Genomic DNA, 18,969 nt, shown 5'->3' on the forward strand with positions numbered 1-18,969 from the left:
AGACCTGAACCCCATAGAGAATCTATGGTGTATTGTCAAAAGGAAAAATGTGAAACAAGAGACCAAAAAATGCAGATGAGCTGAAGGCCACTGTCAAAAAACCTGGGCTTCCATACCACCTCAGCAGTGCCAGAGACTGCTCACCTTAATGCCATGCCGAATTGAGGTAGTAATTAAAGCAAAAGGAGCCCCTACCAAATACTGAGTACATATACAGTAAATAAACATACTTTAAAGAAGGCCAACAATTCACTAAAATGTTTTTTATTGGTTTATTAGGTATTCTAATTAGCTGATGGTGTGTTTGGGGTTGTTATCATGTTGGAAAACTGCCGTTCGGCCTATGAACTGCAAATGAACTGCAGCTCCCCAGTACCAGCAGCACTCATGCAGCCCCAGACCATGATGCTACCACCACCATGCTTGACTGTATGCAAGACACATTGGTTGTCATTGGTAATCCTTACCAGCGCATCACCACACATGCTGGACATAATCTGAGCCAAACAAGTTTATCTTAGTCTTATCAGACCACAGGACATGGCTTCAGTAATTCATACTCTTGAACAGGTTGTCATTCTTCTGTAACCTTTAAAGCAATGCTGGCTGAACTCATGGATCTGTTTTGTGAAGCCAGGTTCCTCACCTGACACATAGAATGAGTGCTCAACTTTGTTGATTGACCCTTGCAAGGCCTATTCCGAATGGCACCCATCTTGGAAAACCTCTGACCCTAACCACTGTAGTGTAACTCATTTTTTGGGGTGGTACTGAACCTCTTATAGCCTTGGCCATCTTTGTGGAGAGCAACAATTCTAATTCTCAAATCCTCAGAGAGTTGTTTGCCATGAGATGCCATGTTGAACATCCAGTGGTCAGTATGAGAGATTTGTACTTAAAGCACAAAATTTTAACTGCTCTAATACAAGATACACAAGTTTGTATGGTCCTGTCAAGCAGACAAAAACATAAACATGATGAATAGGACATGGCTGCAACTGCTGTTATCACTTTAGGGTGTACTCACGTTTGTTGCCAGCTACTTTGACAGTAATGGCTGTATGTTGAGTAATTTTTTAGAGGACAGTAAATCTATACTGCTATACAAGCTGCACATTGACTACTCTAAAATATATCCTTCATTTCTATAGTATTGTCCCTTGAGAAGATATACTAAAATGGTTGCTGAAATGTGAGGGGTGTACTCTTGTGAGATACTGTATGTGTGTGTGTATATGTATATATAGGTAATTGTATTACTATTATTATTATTTATTTATTTATTGTGTGTGTGTGTGTGTGTGTGTGTGTGTGTGTGTGTGTGTGTGTGTGTGTGTGTGTGTGTGTGTGTGTGTGTGTGTGTGTGTGTGTGTGCTTACTTATACTGTATGTCCCCTATATCCTCATCTCATCCATTGATCGACATTCCGGAACAGACGGTGGCGGTAATGCACCAATAAGCTGGATGCCAACCGCCGTTAAAAACAAAGACGAAGAAGAAGTGTTTATGGAATTGCTACCGCGCGCGCGCTGTAGCAGGCATCTATATCCGCTTGTTTTTACTTACATTATAACAAATAACACACATATTATTTTATTGATAGTGTCGTTTGAGTTTTCTTCTGCTTTGAAGTGCAGGCTATTCTAAATAAATATTAGTCTGGCGTTACTATATTTGTCGTACTCCGAGGTAGGATTAATGTTAGCCCGCTCTCCTTTTTCGTGTTAGCAGTTGGCGCTTTGAACCGTTTCACGATTTCATTTTTTTATCAAACTCTTCAGGGGGAAAAAAATCACTATGGGCTACTTAAAGTTAATAGAGATAGAAAACTTTAAATCTTACAAAGGCAGACAGATAATCGGACCTTTCCACAAGTTTACAGCGATTATTGGGCCGAATGGATCAGGTAAGTGCGTTCGCTTTTAATAACACTTTTAGCATAGGCTTTGTATGATAATTAACGTACAATCGGTTATCATAATAACAACACATTAACGCATTCATTCAATTAGTGGGTATTTAACATTCGAATAAGGGTCAGGTAAGTGCATTTGTAATATGTATTTCTTATGCTATGTCACGTTCTTACAAGGGTCAGGTAAGTGCATTTGTAATATGTATTTCTTATGCTATGTCACGTTCTTACATTTAATCAACATTAGCAGGGTTACACAAAAAAGTAAACAAATTCCATACTTAAGTAAAACTACACAAGAGTACAAAGTATCTGAAATTATTTCACCAACTTTAATACAGAAGCCCAAACAAAAACAACATTTGTAAACAACATTTTTAGAATTAAAGTTATTTTTATTTTTTATTTTTTTGTATTATAATTATCACTTTATTAAAACCACTGATCTATATAATAACTATTATAGATAAATGATTAAAACACTCTCTGAGAGCACATGGTGCATTGTGTCATTATGGCATTTCAAAAATATTGTATTTGAACATTTAAGCTTATGTACAAAAAAGAGCATTTAAATCAGAGCGAATAAATGAAAAATGTACGTTTACACTGGAGTCGACATATGGTTTTATGTTTGCATTGTTTCACATGTTTTTCCCCTCTCAACAAGAACATGTACATAAATTATCAGGTTAAAGCCAGCTGCTTATGCTGTGTGCTGTCAAAGCATTTTTACCCAGCTTACAATTAGGGATGGGCATTTTTCAAAAATATTGCAGTCGAATATTTCAGCTCATAAAAACGAATGTTCATTTATTTAAATTAATTTTATTGTTTCATTAATTTTTTTAAATCAAGCATTATTGTCACCATTTCAAAACAGTCTGTATTCACAACAAGCTTGTACATTACATCCTTGAAAAATCCTTGAATTAAAAAATAAAAAATGGCTAGAAAAAGCATATACTCTTAAGTTGGCATAAGGTTATTATGCTTGCATTTTTTTCACATGTTCTTGTAAAGAAAAAAAAAACATATACATCAACATTATTGGGCGAAAGTCGGCTCCTTATTCTGTATATCCGCCAAAATGTTTTTAGCCAACAACAAAAAAAAAATGCCCGGCTTCAGTTGAAATGCTTTGGTTGCTGTGTACAGGATATCTATTCATCAAGAATGAAATGTTGCATGCATATCAATATCACTGGTAGTCCAGTAATTCCGTCTGTTGCTGACATTATGTAGTTGTAGTGCAAGTAGGATGTGACATGTTTTTAAAAAACACGCTGTCAAATTTCTTTATCATTATTAGGGGTGTAACGATACACCAAAGGCACGATTCGGTTCGGTTCACGGTTTTGAAGCCACGGTTCGGTTCGGTTCCTGTTTGCTGTGGGGTTAGGGTTGATGTCATCTTAACAGCAATGCTAAGGAACAATAGATTCACTTAATAACAAGAACAACTAAACTTTTTCTTTATTAACTTTGCCAACCCATTTTAGTACAGTCAGGATACCTGAGTAAGTTAGTGAAAATTAGACATTCACTTGTCCGAGTTAAAAATGTACTTGTCCAGGGCAAAAAAAATTCCTTTTTTGATGTAAATTAATCCATTCTGAAGCAACAGTCTCATCACTACTCTATAAGGTCTTACTTTAATCTGAATATTTGTGATATTTGCCTTAAATTTATTTCTAGGACACTTTTTAACTTTATTTTCCTAACCTTACTAACTGTATGTGCCATCATTCACATCAAAATCTTAAATTTTATCAATACATCAAATTAGAATAATTAGACTCTGTATGGTTGCACAAATTAAATCAGTATCAACAAACTCCATCTTTCCATTGCACAGGAAAAACCGGGCCTGCAATGAAATTGACATTTAACTGTATTTACTTAGACTGTTTAATGAAGATAAGAGGTTCCAAAAAATGCATTTACACAGTAAAATTGCAAATACATAAATAATGTAATAAGATTAATGTTATAGTTTTTTTTAAACATATATCTAAAATATTGGAAAAATGCAAATACCTTTAAATATAAAATCGAACCACCAATAGGTGGCAGTAGTCACTGTCTTAATGAGCGAGTCACGGATTCAACCATAGATGGATTCAACCAGTTCGTTCACTGACTCGATTCATTAAAGGAACCGTATGTAAGAAATTTATGTCAGTTAATCATAAAATGGCCCTGACATGTCCCTAGACATTAAGAAATCATGTTCATTTCAAATACTTATATCACTGACAACAGTGGTCCGGCCAGGATATTGTCATTTAAAAGTGAGAGTTGCAGCCCTCAACTGATGTTATTGTTGTCATTTTGTGTTTTGGTCTGAGGCGCCACCCTCCAGCTATCTACCAATCACGAAATCAGTAGAGTTTCGTGATCCGGGTTGCCAGCTCTGTTACAGCTGCAGCTATACAAACGTGTCGGATAAAACATGTATAACGTTACGAAATGTAAAAGACCTCGTTATGAATCCGAAATACGTTGTGACAAAGTCCGAAATAAAAAAAAAAAGGATTTGTATAGGATATGCCTTTGAAAGATGGAGACGGCTGAAAACGGAGAAGAATTTGAAGATAGACGCCATCGTTGGTCATTTTCTCCTGGACAAGTAAGATTCATCTATGTTTGGCTAACTTTGCTTCCGTACACAGTGGATTTCCCATGGTCGGCCGTGCAAAATGCGTTCATAAAAAGCTTTATATCGCACCACTAGCAGGGTATGAAAACAACCTATGTTCCGACTGAAATGTGGTATTACAGTACATCTTTACGAAATATTTGGCTAATCGCCATCTGTAAATTTTTGCGATACATAATTACTTCGCAAAACATCTCTTGTGAAGCATAAACATAATTAACAGAAGAAAAACAAATTTCTGTGTAGGACTCGTCACTTGCCATTGGAAGCTCCTTCTAGCAGCCTACTCCTGCAGCTTAGCTGGCAACCTCGAGTCAGGGGGGAGCGGGAGGGGATACACCGTTCTACAGTATTTTGAAAGTGATTGCAGTACCAGTTTTGGCCGCAATCCTACATACGGTTCCTTTAAAAAAAATGCTAAATCATTCAGTAATGAAATATCGCTGTGTTGCTCGGAGATTCACGGAGAGTTTCTGCTGTTGCTTAGAACTATTTTCGTTTGCAAAAATGGTTAATGATGTGTCTAAAATGTAAGTCAGTTAATATTAACTACTAGTTTATTGAACTACTGTTGTATAAAATCAATGTCACTCACGTTTGCAATCGTAATGGTGCTTTCCTACCGCAGTATGTTTGTTCATGCTTGTTTCTTTGTGTATGCTGTTGAGCCTATTGAGCCTATCCACTTGTCCCGGACAAGCGTTAATGTCGTGCCCTGAGTAGTAACCGAGTGTGATCGCTCACTCAAGTCACATGACATGACATGCACTTGGAAAATACTAACTTTAGAATATAATATTTAGAACAAAAGCTCATCATTACTAATACAATTTAATCAAATGTGATAAAATAAAAATGTGTTTAAATTGGTTAAATTAGTTAGAGACAAGTGACGTCAACCTCAACAATGGACAGCAGGGGGCGTGAGAGTACCGCGGTACGCCACGAGAGTTTCGCGATACGTATCTTGGTTGGTGTATCGCGATATTTCGGTTCGGTTTGTAATATCGTTACACCCCTAATCATTATCCAGCATGAGTTGCATTCTGACCTTTTTGAGATGCATTTATTTTATTTTTTATGTTTATCTAATGAAAAAAATTTATTCTCAGGCAAATCAAATCTCATGGATGCTATCAGCTTTGTTCTGGCGGAGAAGACTAGTAACTTGCGTGTGAAGACATTGAAGGATTTGATTCACGGAGCTCCAGTGGGTAAACCTGCAGCTAACCGAGCATTTGTGACCATGGTGTACCAGCAGGACAGTGGGCAGGACCTTTCATTTTCCAGAATCATCATAGGTACTTCAAACTATTTGTGTTGTGCTATTACAATACCAAAATTAGTAGTTGACACTAGGACTGCACGGTTATGATAATTCATATTTGTTCTTTTTTATCTAATTGTCATTCATTCATGTAGATTAATATAATTTAAATTAAAATGAGGGCTGCTTAATTGTTGCAACTGTAATCAATATTAAAATCACAATTATTTGCAATTACTCATTCACTTCATGCTAGGAATAGGTGATCTAACCTAAATCTTATCACAAAATGAGTAATATCGATATCAACAATTTACATGCCTTTACATGTAACAGTTCTTGATACCATATTTGACATTTTAGCAAAATTTCAGCTGGTATTCAACTGAGACAAGAAAAAGAACTGAATTTCTGTAATTTGAAAGAGAACTGAAATCCGGGAAGTCATTAAACCACTTGTTTCTTGTTTTAATAACTCTTTAACATAAGACTGTTTTATATCAGTTGCGTTACATGATTTGACTGATTTAAGGCCTTTCCACACTGAGCGCGGAAAAGCGAAACGAATATCGCACACGATGACACGGTGGAATAAAACAACAGATTTCTATGGATGGTGCCATATAGACCGTGAACTGCGCACTGAAAAAGCGAATGTTTTTTGTTAACAACCAGTCCAACTAATCTTTCAGTTTTGCAAAGCGAAAACATGGTCGTCTAATAAGATTTGAGCATTGCATCACGTGCACGGAGCAGCTGCTGTTGCACAAAAAGACTAGAGTGATGGTGGTGTTTCGAAAACCTGTGTAAACAAACACAGAAGAAGAGTATTCCAAGAGAGAAGAGGATGCTCTGTTCCAAGGTTAATTTAGTTTTGCTTTTTTAAATTCGTTTTATTTTAGTGTAGTTTTCAAATTTGCAATAAAACTTAGTTTAGTTTTTATTAGTTTCATTAACAATTTTGTTAGTTTTAGTTTAGTTTCTATTTTGTGAACACATTTCTATTTAGTTTTTATATAGTTTAGTTTCAGTTTTAGTTTTTTAGAGATTAAATAGAGATCACGATTTCCTAGCAATTCTAAACTAAGCAAAATAATGTAAGACAAAATATTAATTGCTTCAGTCTATTAAAAAGTGTTTAATTCATTTGAAAGAATTATTAATAATTTAATACATAATATTTAAAATAGAATATATTTAATACACCAACTGTTTTATATTAAATTTATGAAAGTGGTTTGAATGAATAAATGATTTGCTCACAAAAACAACTGGATGAATCTGCGTTTTTGAATCAATCTCTAGTAGTCAATGACAAATACATTTTTTAACAGTTGTTTCCATCTAGTGGCGAAACAAAGCAATCGACACAAACGTTACTTGAAGCGCCAATTACTTAAAAAAAAAATGACGTGCTCTGTTTTGATCTCTACTATAGACATCACATCAGTGTTTATATCCAAACTATGACCTTTAATCAGAATATTGCTGTGATAATATGAATGACTGGGTATTTGAAAAGACTGTTTGTGAAGCTGTTTTTTTTTTTTTTACATAAACATGATGACCGCTCTCTCTTGTCAGCGGCAGTGCAAATATAGATTTGAATGTTCCGGTAAGACTTTTCGTCATTTACAAATGATCGCGTGGGGGTTTGAATCTCTTATCATGTAACAATTAAGCAGCTCCAGTAGCCTATATTGGTTTGATCGCTTGTTACATAAAATACATCATTAAAAACTGATGCAGTAGCCTAGATTTAATTCAGGTGCTGTTCATGTCGCAGTCTTTATTTTTCCGCCATGGGGTGAGAACATAATGATTACGAAAACGATTATTTATTTCTGATAATTATTATTTTATTTCAGTTAGTTTTTCAATAAAAGTTGTTAGTTTCGTTTCGTTCTAGTTTTTCATTTATTTTGACATTTTCATTTTATTTCAGTTTACGAAAATGTTTTTTGATCAATAGTTTTCGTTTACGAAAATAACCTTGCTCTGTTCTTTATATAATTTCTATTATTTCTTCACTGAATGATGTGATCTGGAGGAGAACACTGTCTGTTTTCTTCCATGTGCGCAAGTGTTATGAGTCAGAGCGTGTTCACTCTAGATCTTCTGTTTTGGAAAAAAAAAAATTATTGAAACATTTTTCTACTGTTCTACACATAAAATATGAAAGCAAACAGACATATGATTGTATATTTTATATGTATGGGAGGGCCATTAGATGTTGAGTTTGGGCTTTTAAGGAAGGGCGACAGCGCACCACATACATAGAGACGGAATGCAGCACAGTTATCTCGGTTATTATGTTTCCGTTATAGCTGGAAGTCAAAATCAAAAGTAAAATTCAAATCGCACAGCCCTACACACAATTGACATGTTTGTGATTGCCTGCAATGTTAAGTTGTTTCAGAAAATAATAATTTTGAGCAGCACTGAGCAGTCGATAATTTTTCGACTACAGGACTAGACGATTTTGTAATTAACCCTTATGTGTTGTTGGGGACGTTTTCGTCCACTGAGGGGTGCTGTTGAGTCTTAATTTGGCCACAACTTTTTCTCTGTTAAAGCAAATTAAATGTTTTTTTTTTTGTGAGAAATCTTATTTTGACACACATTTTAAGAAAATGCTTTGAAATGTTTCTAAAACTTCTCGTTATGTTCGTGAATGGAAACATCCACTATATTAAACTGCTGTAAAAATTTATCAGATAAATATTTGTTGACTTTTTTTTTTTGCATAAATCTGTTAATCAACCTCAGGCCTAATCAAAACTACCAAATCTTTTGAAAAAATTCAGGATTTTGACTCTTTAATTGCCAAGTTCATAAATGATGTCACTGATTTTGGAAAAAACACACACAAAATGACTTATTTTCAATATAAAAGGTAATTGTGGACTGTATTTTTTTTTTTACCTTTTTAACAGTCTTAGACATGTGAAAGATTAGTAAGAAGATTGGTTTTCATGCATTGTTAGTTTTGGCGCAGCATCAGATTTTCACTTTTTCTCCCTCATTTGTTGTTCGTGGCTGTTTTTGACTTCTATTATAACCACATTTTTTTGATTGCAAAGCCATGACACCATATAATGATGAATTCTTGATTGTTTGTGGTTTTCCCTGTTGGGAAGAGGTAAGATTAGTAAATTTTACTGTTGATTATCAGTTGGCCCCATTAACCCTTTAGATAGGCCTCTGCAAAAAAAAGCTTAGTTTTTACATAGAGTTCTATGGAGTATAACGATATATTATAGTGTGCGTGTGTGAGAGTGTGTGAAAGTGTGTGAAAATGTGAGAGAGACCTTTGTGCACCTTGATACATCTGAGAAAATCAAAATAAGCACCTCAGCTCTCAGAACTACATGGAGTAAACAAAAACAAAGTAAGTATATTTATGTTTTTGTTTACCATATAGTTCTGAGAGCTGAGGTGCTTATTTTGATTTTCTCAGATGTATCAAGGTGCACATAGGTCTCTCTCACACTCACATACACTCACACACACACACACACACACACACACACACACACTGGTTTACATGTTTTATGGGGACATTCCATAGGCGTAATGGTTTTTATACTATACAAACCGTACTTTCTATCGCCCTACACCTACCCTACACCTAAACCTAGCCCTCACAGGAGATTATGCATACTTTTACTTCCTCAAAAAAACTCATTGTGTATGATTTATAAGCCTGTTTCCTCATGGGGACCTAAGAAATGTCCCCACAAGGTCAAAATTTACTGGTATTCCTATCCTTGTGGGGACATTTGGTCCCCACAACGTGATGAATACCAGTACACACTCACACACACTCTCATACACTCTCACACACTTTCACACACTTTCACACACTCACACACACATACACACACGCACACTATAATATGCCTTTATACTCCATAGAACTCTATGTAAAAACTAAGCTTTTTTTTTTTTGCAAAGGCCTATCTAAAGGGTTAATGGGGCCAACTGATAATCAACAGTAAAATTTACTAATCTTACCTCTTCCCAACAGGGAAAACCACAAACAATCAAGAATTCATCATTATATGGTGTCATGGCTTTGCAATCAAAAAATGTGGTTATAATGGAAGTCAATGGGGCAAAAACAGCCACGAACAACAACCCTGCTGAAAAAACCAGCATATGCTGGTTAGGTATGTTTTGGTGCTGGGATGCTGGTTTTAGCTGGTATATGCTGGTCCTTTGCTGGTTTATGCTGGTCCCTTGCTGGTTTTTGCTGGTTTATGCTGGTCATGTTGCTGGTTAATGCTGGTCCTTTGCTGGTTTATGCTGGTCCTTGACCAGCAACATGACCAGCATAAACCAGCAAAGGACCAGCATTAACCAGCTAAGGACCAGCATAAACCAGCAAGGGACCAGCATAAACCAACAAAGGACCAGCATAAACCAGCTAAAACCAGCATCCCAGCACCAAAACATACCTAACCAGCATATGCTGTTTTTTTCAGCAGGGAAATGAGGGAGAAAAAATGAAAATCTGATGCTGCGCCAAAACTAACAATGCATGAAAACCAATCTTCTTACTAATCTTTCACATGTCCAAGACTGTTAAAAAGGTAAAAAAAAAAAAAAAAAATCCAGTCCACAATTACCTTTTATATTGAAAATAAGTCATTTTGTGTGTGTTTTTTCCAAAATCAGTGACATCATTTATGAACTTGGCAATTAAAGAGTCAAAATCCTGAATTTTTTCAAAAGATTTGGTAATTTTGATCAGGACTGAGGTTGATTAACAGATTTATGCAAAAAAAATTCACAAAATATTTATCTGATAAATTTTTACAGCAGTTTAATTTAGTGGATGTTTTCTAGGGATGCACCGATCATGATTTTTCATGGCCGATTCCGATACCGATTTTTTACAAGCAAGCTGGCCGATACCGATTTCCGATTTTTTTCAAAAACAAGAAGTTATGCAAGTAAACAACATGTTTATTTAGTATTTAACAGGCCAAACTGGCTTTGGCTTTTGAAACAATAGCATCTGACATCTGAAATTAAAAAAAAAAAAAAAACATATTAAATTAAATACAGTTTAATAAATAAAATGTGTGCTTTTAGTAAAGTAAAACAGTAAGCCAACAGGCATTTTAATGTAAAATAATATAAAATAATAATTCTTAACAGAACAGACTTTTATTTTTGGCTTTTCAAAATTAGATGCTTGTTTTTTTTTTACAAAAAGAAGCATCTCAGCTTTGTCACAAGTGAGTCTGTTTCTTTTTTCATCAATGACGTGAGAAGCTGAGCTGAACAAACGTTCGCTGTCCACGCTTGTGCAGGGCGCAGACAGGTACGCTCGCGCAACTTCAGCGAGGACAGGAAAGCGGCTCTTATTTGTGCACCAGTACAACAACGGCTGGTCGCTTCTTGGTATCTGTGCTTCAGACAGATAGGTCTGCATTTCAAGTGCCGTAGGGCTGCCCGTAACCTTAATCACTTCGGAATTTTCTTCCATTATTTCATCGTGCATCGCCAACAATGCACTTGCTCCGCGTGGTATCTTTTCCGCTGGCCCCTCTGTGCGCTCTTCATTCATTGTAGCAGATCTCGTCTCTTCCGTCCGTTCTGTTTCTCTTTTTAACACATTTTGAAGCATTTCTCGTACTTGCGGTTTGACTGTGCTGGAGAAATATCGATCCTTGTACCTTTTCATATAAAAACAAACAAAACAATATATGTATAATATTCTGTAAATATTTTTTTTTATTAATTTTGTTGTCATTACCTTGGATCAAGGATCGTAGCCAGACAGTACAAGGGTTCCAGTTCGATGTCGCTGAATCTTTTCTCAACTGCTTCCAAAAGTGTGGATTTAAAAGTTTTAACCCCACGGTCCGTTTCAGCGCTTTTTCCCAAGAGACGTTTCAGTGCAACAATTGAGGGAAATACATCTGCTGCAGTCGCGGTGGAAGAGCTTATCTCTTTTGTTAGATCCTCAAATGGTGCAAGAAGAGTCAATATATTCTCGATTAAACCCCATTGGTACGAAGTAAGGGTTACAGGTAATTCAAAGTCTGCAGCATATGCCCCTAAAGCATGCTTTTGCTCCATGAGACTCGACAGCATATAATATGTGCTATTCCAGCGAGTAGGTACATCTTGTTGTAGCCTTTTCTTCGGCTGGCCAAGCTGTGCCTGCACATTCTGAAGCCGGGAGTATGCGAGCGGCGAATGTTTGAAGTGGCCGACAATTTTTCTTCCAGTCGCCACTATGTCAGTCACACTGCGCTGTGACAGCAAACCTTCATTTACGGCCAATTGTAGCGTGTGGGCCATACAAGGCAGGCTAGGTAAGTGAGCATCCTGCATTGCTTTAGACATGTTTGCGGCATTATCACATAGAACTACGTGCACTTTGTTTTTGGAAATGTTCCAGTTTTTAAGCATTTCGTCAAAAGTCGTCGCAAGTGCAGATGCTGTATGTGAACCAGAGAATTCTTGTGCATGTAAGAGAACCTTATGTAGTTTGAAATCAGCATCAATATACTGGCCCGTCAGACTCAGCATAGATATTGGGCTCACATCAGCGCTCCATATATCAGTGGTAAAACTAATGAATTTGACGTCAGCGTCAAGTAAACGGTGAACTGGGATGACACAGCATTGTACATTTCGGGTAGAGCCACATCCGAAAAGTATCGTCTGCTGGGCAGTGTGTATCGCGGATCCATGTGCTCCATTAAACTGCGAAAACCTTGGTCTTCTACAACAGAGAACGGCTGATCATCCTGTACAATAAATTCCATTACCTTTTTTGTAATTGCTTGGGCTTTTGGACTATCTCGGCTGTAACTCTGTTTTTTTAGAAAGAGAGATTGTACCGATGGTTGACTGAGAGATGATGGCTTTGCCTGCTTTGCGTCATTAACAGATTTTTGGTACTCATCGTGTTCTTTTGGATGGTGAACTTTCAAATGTCGGATCAAGTTTGTGGTGCCGAATGTCTTTGCTGTTGTCCCTCCGCGATTGACCTGTCCTTTGCAGACATTGCAGATTGCAATCTTCACGTCCTGCTCACAGACTTCGAAAAACCTCCACACAAGTGACATGTTTCTGAATGAATCGAATGCCGCGGCCTGCGTGCACACTTCCGGAAAAAACCGGCCGGGATAAAAATGAAAACCGGCCGGTTGCCGATCGCGCGTTAGATGCAAAAACCGGCCGGTTTCGATTTAGGGCCGGTCAACCGGTGCATCCCTAATGTTTTCATCCACGAACATAACGAGAGAGTAGTTAATGTGAACAATGCACAAGGGTTAATTGTGCAGCCATAGAACACTGTTCAGAATGATGTCTTAATCAATATTTTTTCCTGCTTTCATGCCTAAAATGTTTGTGTCTTGTGTAGGTGCCTCATCAGAGTACCGCATCAATAATAAGGTGGTGGGTCTGTCTGAATACAGTGAAGAACTGGAAAAACTGGGAATCCTCATCAAGGCCAGAAACTTCCTTGTCTTTCAGGTAATTTTTTAATATTAAAGATAAACAATTTCTCTGCACCAAAATGAATTGTTTATCGTTTGTTTGGCAAGCAGTTTTTTTTAGTAAGGCTAGTGGAACAGAAATGTTATGTTCAGTTTTCCCCATTGTTGGTTAGAAAATGGTGTGGTAGGTTTACCTTTACAGGACTTGTAGTAACACTTTATATTTAGGAATACATATTCGCTATTAACTAAGAGTTTAAGAGTTTTCCTCAATAAGCTCCTAGTTTATGGCTCATTAATGGTAGGCAGGTGTTAAGTTTAGGTATTGGGTCGGGGTGCGTGATCTGGAATACAGTAATAAAGGATTGCTATGTGCCTAATAAGTGCTTATAAACAGCCAATATGCTAGTAATATACATGCTAATAAGCAACTAGTTAAAAGTGAGAATTGGACATGTGGTTTGAATGTAACAGTAAGCCTAGGCTTAAATAATTATAAAAAAGAGTAAAGTTTATGGTTTTATGATAAAATAATTATTGTTGTCCAGCATTTTTTATTAATTATTTAGACTGTGGTAAACTACATAGTCAAAACAAACCCAGCTACTGATGAAATAACATCATTGGGTGAAAACTCTCTCATGCCTCCTTTAAGAAACTACTAAGATGGTAGGATGTTTTTTTTTTTTTTTGCCAAAGATACAGGTATGTCAAGTGGTCGGATTGACACCCACAAAAGAAATGCAAGATATAAACATACACAGTAACATCAATAAACTATCTAAGTGTAAAAAAAATCTTGTTTTTGTTTTTTGTTTTTTGCACAGGGTGCAGTTGAGTCAATTGCCATGAAGAACCCTAAAGAGAGAACAGCTCTGTTTGAAGAGATTTCTCGTTCTGGAGAGCTTGCTCAAGAGTATGACAGATGCAAGAAAGAAATGGTAAAGGCTGAGGAGGACACACAGTTTAACTACCATCGTAAGAAAAATATCGCTGCTGAGCGAAAGGAAGCCAAACAAGAGAAAGAGGAGGTGAGCTGTCAATGTAGTTATACTAGTAAATTATTCTTTCATCAATGTAGAAATAGATTTTAGATCTATTTTATTTGGGTTATGGCTTACAAATTTGTTCAGGTGTTGGAATCCCTGAAGGCACATATGCAATTATAAGTTCATAATCTTAGCTGGGTTCTCAATGTGTTATGCACAGGCGGAACGCTACCAGCGGCTGAAGGATGAGGTGGTGCGTGCTCATGTACAGTTACAGCTCTTTAAACTGTACCACAATGAATCAGAGATTGAGAAACTGAACCGAGAGCTGGCCCACCGCAACAAAGAGATTGATAAGGACAGGAAACGCATGGACCGTGTGGAGGAGGAGCTGAAAGACAAGAAGAAAGAGCTGGGCAGAATGATGAGAGACCAACAGATGATTGAGAAAGAAATCAAGTGAGTCTAAAACAGATGGACAAATGTTTGTCATTCAATTGTTTTTATGAAAAAAAACCAACAACAAATATGTCTTGAGCCAAGGCAGCCCAAAGAACCATAATGGAAAATTATGAAATTTGGCACACAGATAAAGGACAGTCGTAACATTAACCACAGCAAAGGTGGAGTCTGTAATTGAAAACTCCTAAAAACCATAAGGGAAACAATATTCCACTGATTCCTTGGTGCAAGACAATTGGATTGCACTCTATGACCCGCCAAATCAGAATACTGATTAGAAAGAAAATGATGTTTGTTAGTAGGGATGCACAATACTGTATTTTTGCCGATATGACAATTTTTATTTTTTTCCAAATAATTTTGACCGATAACTGTTGCCGATACCAATACATATTTCCTTTTGTTTGGAAACAAATAGAAAATTGAAATTATAAGCAAATTTTTTTTTTTTTCATTTTGGTTAGTTTTAAAAGAGAACTTATTTGTTTAAATTAAATGAACAACAATGAAGTTATTTCATAATGGTAGTACACTGAAGCTTTGAAAATAAATATAAATAAATAATATATCAATCGCTGCTTTTTTTTTTTCAGAGCATCCCTAAGTTTTAATATGCCCTGAAGACTATAGATAAAAATAGCTTAAAAGATGAACAAAAACCTTAGAGCCCTAAGCTCTTGCAGAGTTGATCACGGCAGGAAATAGAGATGAAAATTAGTGTGGTGATTTCTGATTGAACCCATATGATAATATATGATTAGAGCCCACCTAATTGTAAAATGGTAATGAATTTTGTTTGACATGCTGACAGGGAGAAGGATGCAGAGCTCAATCAGAAGAGGCCTCTGTACATTAAAGCCAAAGAGAACACTGCTCACAAGATCAAGAAACTAGAGGCTGCTCGTAAATCACTGCAGAATGCCCAGAAGTGCTACAAAAAACGCAAGGCAGACATGGATGAGCTTGACCGTGAGCAGGGGGCGGTGGAGATGGCCAGACAGGAGTTTGAGGAGCGAATGGAGGAGGAGGCTCAAAGCCAGGGACAAGATCTGCAGCTGGAAGAGAACCAGGTACCACTGACAAATGGCTCTGTACTATGATGAATGCAACATTTTTATTGCCAGTGGAAGTGAATTTTGTTAGACCGCACTGGTGCAACTACAAAGTTAGTGAACTGCCTTTGATCGTGTTTTCATGAATTAGTCATGGATGTGTATGATTCTGTACTTGTTTGTGTGTGTCGCACAGAGGGAGAGAGCAGAATACAAGTGTGCTTTCTTAGGAAATGTAGTGTGAAAAACAAGTTTGTCACCTTTGTCGTTAAATTTTAATGAAAAATGAAAAAATTTAGTGAAAAATAACCTGTTTTATCCTTCCAGTAGTAGCTTGCTTGTGTTAAAGATTAAGCCACACAAATATAAGTGCGCAATCGGTAAAGGCTGGAATTAGGGATGCACGATATGAAAATTTCTAACCGATACCGATAATTAAGTCCTTCTTTCGGCCGATACCGATAACCAATACATTCATATTTTTATATGATAATTTTGTGCACACAGGAGAATACAAAATCTAAGATGAACTAATGAAATTTATATTATATATCTGGGTCTAACAATCATAGCAAACAGTCCTGACTCTTCAAAAATGTTTTTATTTTTTTGTGTAAGGCACCACAATTCTAAATAAAATAAAATGCTTTGACATTTTGTCAACCTGGAAAAAATGAAAAGTGCATCATGGAGTAAAGTCAGATGTCCAAATGTCTGTGGTAAAGCTTACATGCAGTCCATTCTTATTGATCATATTATGAATGTGTGCAGCAGCCAAATCGTACAAGGTTGGGAATAAAACATCAGAATCGAGATAAAAACATCTCAACTTTTCAGAATGCTGCAAGCGCAACACAGGTCATGCGACATGAACCAACCAATCAGCTTTATCCTTTCCCTTAATAACACTGAAAGCACTGGCAAGGTGGAGAAACAGCTTATCAAAGCTGTACAGGAATAAACATTTTTAAATAAATTTGATAACAGAGCTACTGCAAGCGATTTTTAATGCTGAAAATCTATTTATTCTTTGCTGAAACTACCGCGTCTTTATGGAGAGCGCATGTCATGCCATTAGCAACGGCAGACACCACTGGAGGTCTTTATGGAGAGCGCATGTCATGCCATTAGCAACGGCAGACACCACTGGAGCTCAAACTACAGAGTGGTTTGGCAAAGACTTTGGGTTTGGAAAGAAAGAGAAGGCGGCGCTTCAGCGTTTTCCACGCGTTTTTAGGCGCGACATGTGAACGGCCCCTAAAACAGATTCACCGCGATGACGACCTCTGAAGTGAGATATAAGATTGTTAAAACTTAACGGCTTTTTACCTCCTCTCGGATTCCTTGCTAAACATGTGTTGCAAATAGCAATAGCATTGTGCTCCTCTGTCACCGTGAAAAACTTCCAGACCTGCGAAGGCGATGATGACGACACAGATGATGACGTATTAAACGCAACAAAGGCTGAGAGTCACTGCAGTTTACAGCTGCAGTCACTTGCACTCGGAAAGCAGATGAATCTCAGATAAACCAGACTGATTGATTGATTTACCAGCAAGAGTACTTTATCGGATCGGGTTTCATTTTATTTATCGGAGCAATAAAAATGACGTCATTTTTACCCATATCGGTCGATAATTTATCTGTCCGATAAATATCGTGCATCCCTAGCTGGAATACGCTACACAACAGATTTTAATAGCAGCTTCTTTAATTGTGAAGTTAAAAATACTGAGTGTAATATAACTGTTGTCTTTCTTTGTGTTTAGGTTAAGGCATATCACCGTCTGAAGGAGGAGGCGAGTAAGCGAGCTGCTACACTGGCTCAAGAGCTAGAAAAATTCAACAGAGACCAAAAAGCTGACCAGGACCGTCTTGACCTGGAGGAGAGGAAGAAAATAGAAACAGAGGTGCAAAGAGTTTCAGTGGAATTAGATTTAACAGTAAAAATAAACAAACAGAGCTTGATTTGTTGTGATTATCAATAGGCCAAGATCAAGCAGAAGATCAGAGAGATCGAGGAGAACCAGAAACGCATTGAGAAGCTGGAGGACTACATCACCACCAGCAGGTACAAACACGTCAGAAAGCCACATATGATTCGGCAAATGGCTATAGGTGTGTGCATCATTGATCTTTTTCTTTTTGTTTCCAGACAGTCTCTGGATGAGCAGAAGAGGATGGAGGAGGAGCTCACAGAAGAGGTGGAACAGGCCAAAAGAAGAATAGATGAGATCAACACGGAGCTTAACCAGGTAAGAGTTCAGAAAGTCAAAAAATCTAGTGACAAATTCACTATATTGGCAACATTGACTACAACATAATCAGTAATTAATATTTTGTTGGTCCTCTCTTGTTTTTGCATGTGTTCATAATTTCTTTGTATGGCAGCATGGCAAAAATTATGACCACACACTTTGTTTCTTTGCATTATTATCAGAATTTTACACAATTTGCACAAATTTCCAACTGACTGTCAAACCATGCTGCAAAAACAAGCCACTTTGATGAGGATTGTGAGCTTTCTTGTAGTTATTGGAGTTGTTGATGGATCTCATGTTCACATCATTGCTCCAACTGTAAATGATAGGGATGTGACGAGATCTGTCTGATCTGTGAGAACATGACGATATCATTACAAAATATTTTGCAGTGTTTACATTAGAGCTGCACGATTATTTGTTAAAATATCACTATCTATTCAAACACCCAAGCGATCTTATTCCTGAATGATAACAATTGAGCTGTCTATTACAACTGTTTCACACACTGACGCTTAACGATGTGAAACAGGTATTAAAGACATTCAAATCTGCATTCTTGCTGCTGCTGATTCAGAAAGAGCAACACAAACAGTCTTTTTAACCACATAATCATCATTATTTCTTTGTTACAGACATTTAAATAACAGAAGTACTGGGATAAAAGCTTAAAGTTTGGGTATAAACACTTATTGTCTACAGTAGCGATCAAAACGAAAGTATCTTAACACTTGTAGATTGTAACGCTTATCCTCTTCAGCCAGGAGGTGGCGACAACTGCACGTTTAAAAAAGTATTTATCATTGAATTATGCATTTAAGAGATTCCAATAGTGAATCAAGTCTTAATTATTAATTAAGACACTGACTCCTTCATTTAAAATTGTTCAAATAT

The 18,969-nt window shown here is 36.8% G+C and overlaps 1 protein-coding gene across 1 annotated transcript in view; it reads left to right on the plus strand.

Moving 5' to 3' along the window:
* The first annotated feature begins 1,511 nt into the window (after positions 1 to 1,511).
* The window catches only part of smc1al (structural maintenance of chromosomes 1A, like), a 33,439-nt gene continuing 15,981 nt past the window's right edge, over positions 1,512 to 18,969 (plus strand). The window contains exons 1-9 of the mRNA XM_073822915.1: positions 1,512 to 1,907; positions 5,691 to 5,879; positions 13,236 to 13,348; positions 14,139 to 14,342; positions 14,521 to 14,759; positions 15,574 to 15,832; positions 17,584 to 17,724; positions 17,803 to 17,885; positions 17,970 to 18,069. Of these exons, the coding sequence (XP_073679016.1) occupies positions 1,799 to 1,907; positions 5,691 to 5,879; positions 13,236 to 13,348; positions 14,139 to 14,342; positions 14,521 to 14,759; positions 15,574 to 15,832; positions 17,584 to 17,724; positions 17,803 to 17,885; positions 17,970 to 18,069 (1,437 nt within the window). The 5' untranslated portion in view covers positions 1,512 to 1,798. The remainder of the gene's footprint in view (positions 1,908 to 5,690; positions 5,880 to 13,235; positions 13,349 to 14,138; positions 14,343 to 14,520; positions 14,760 to 15,573; positions 15,833 to 17,583; positions 17,725 to 17,802; positions 17,886 to 17,969; positions 18,070 to 18,969) is intronic.

The sequence above is a fragment of the Garra rufa genome, chromosome 18 (genome assembly GCF_049309525.1).
Source record: "Garra rufa chromosome 18, GarRuf1.0, whole genome shotgun sequence".
NCBI classification, from domain to species: domain Eukaryota; kingdom Metazoa; phylum Chordata; class Actinopteri; order Cypriniformes; family Cyprinidae; genus Garra; species Garra rufa.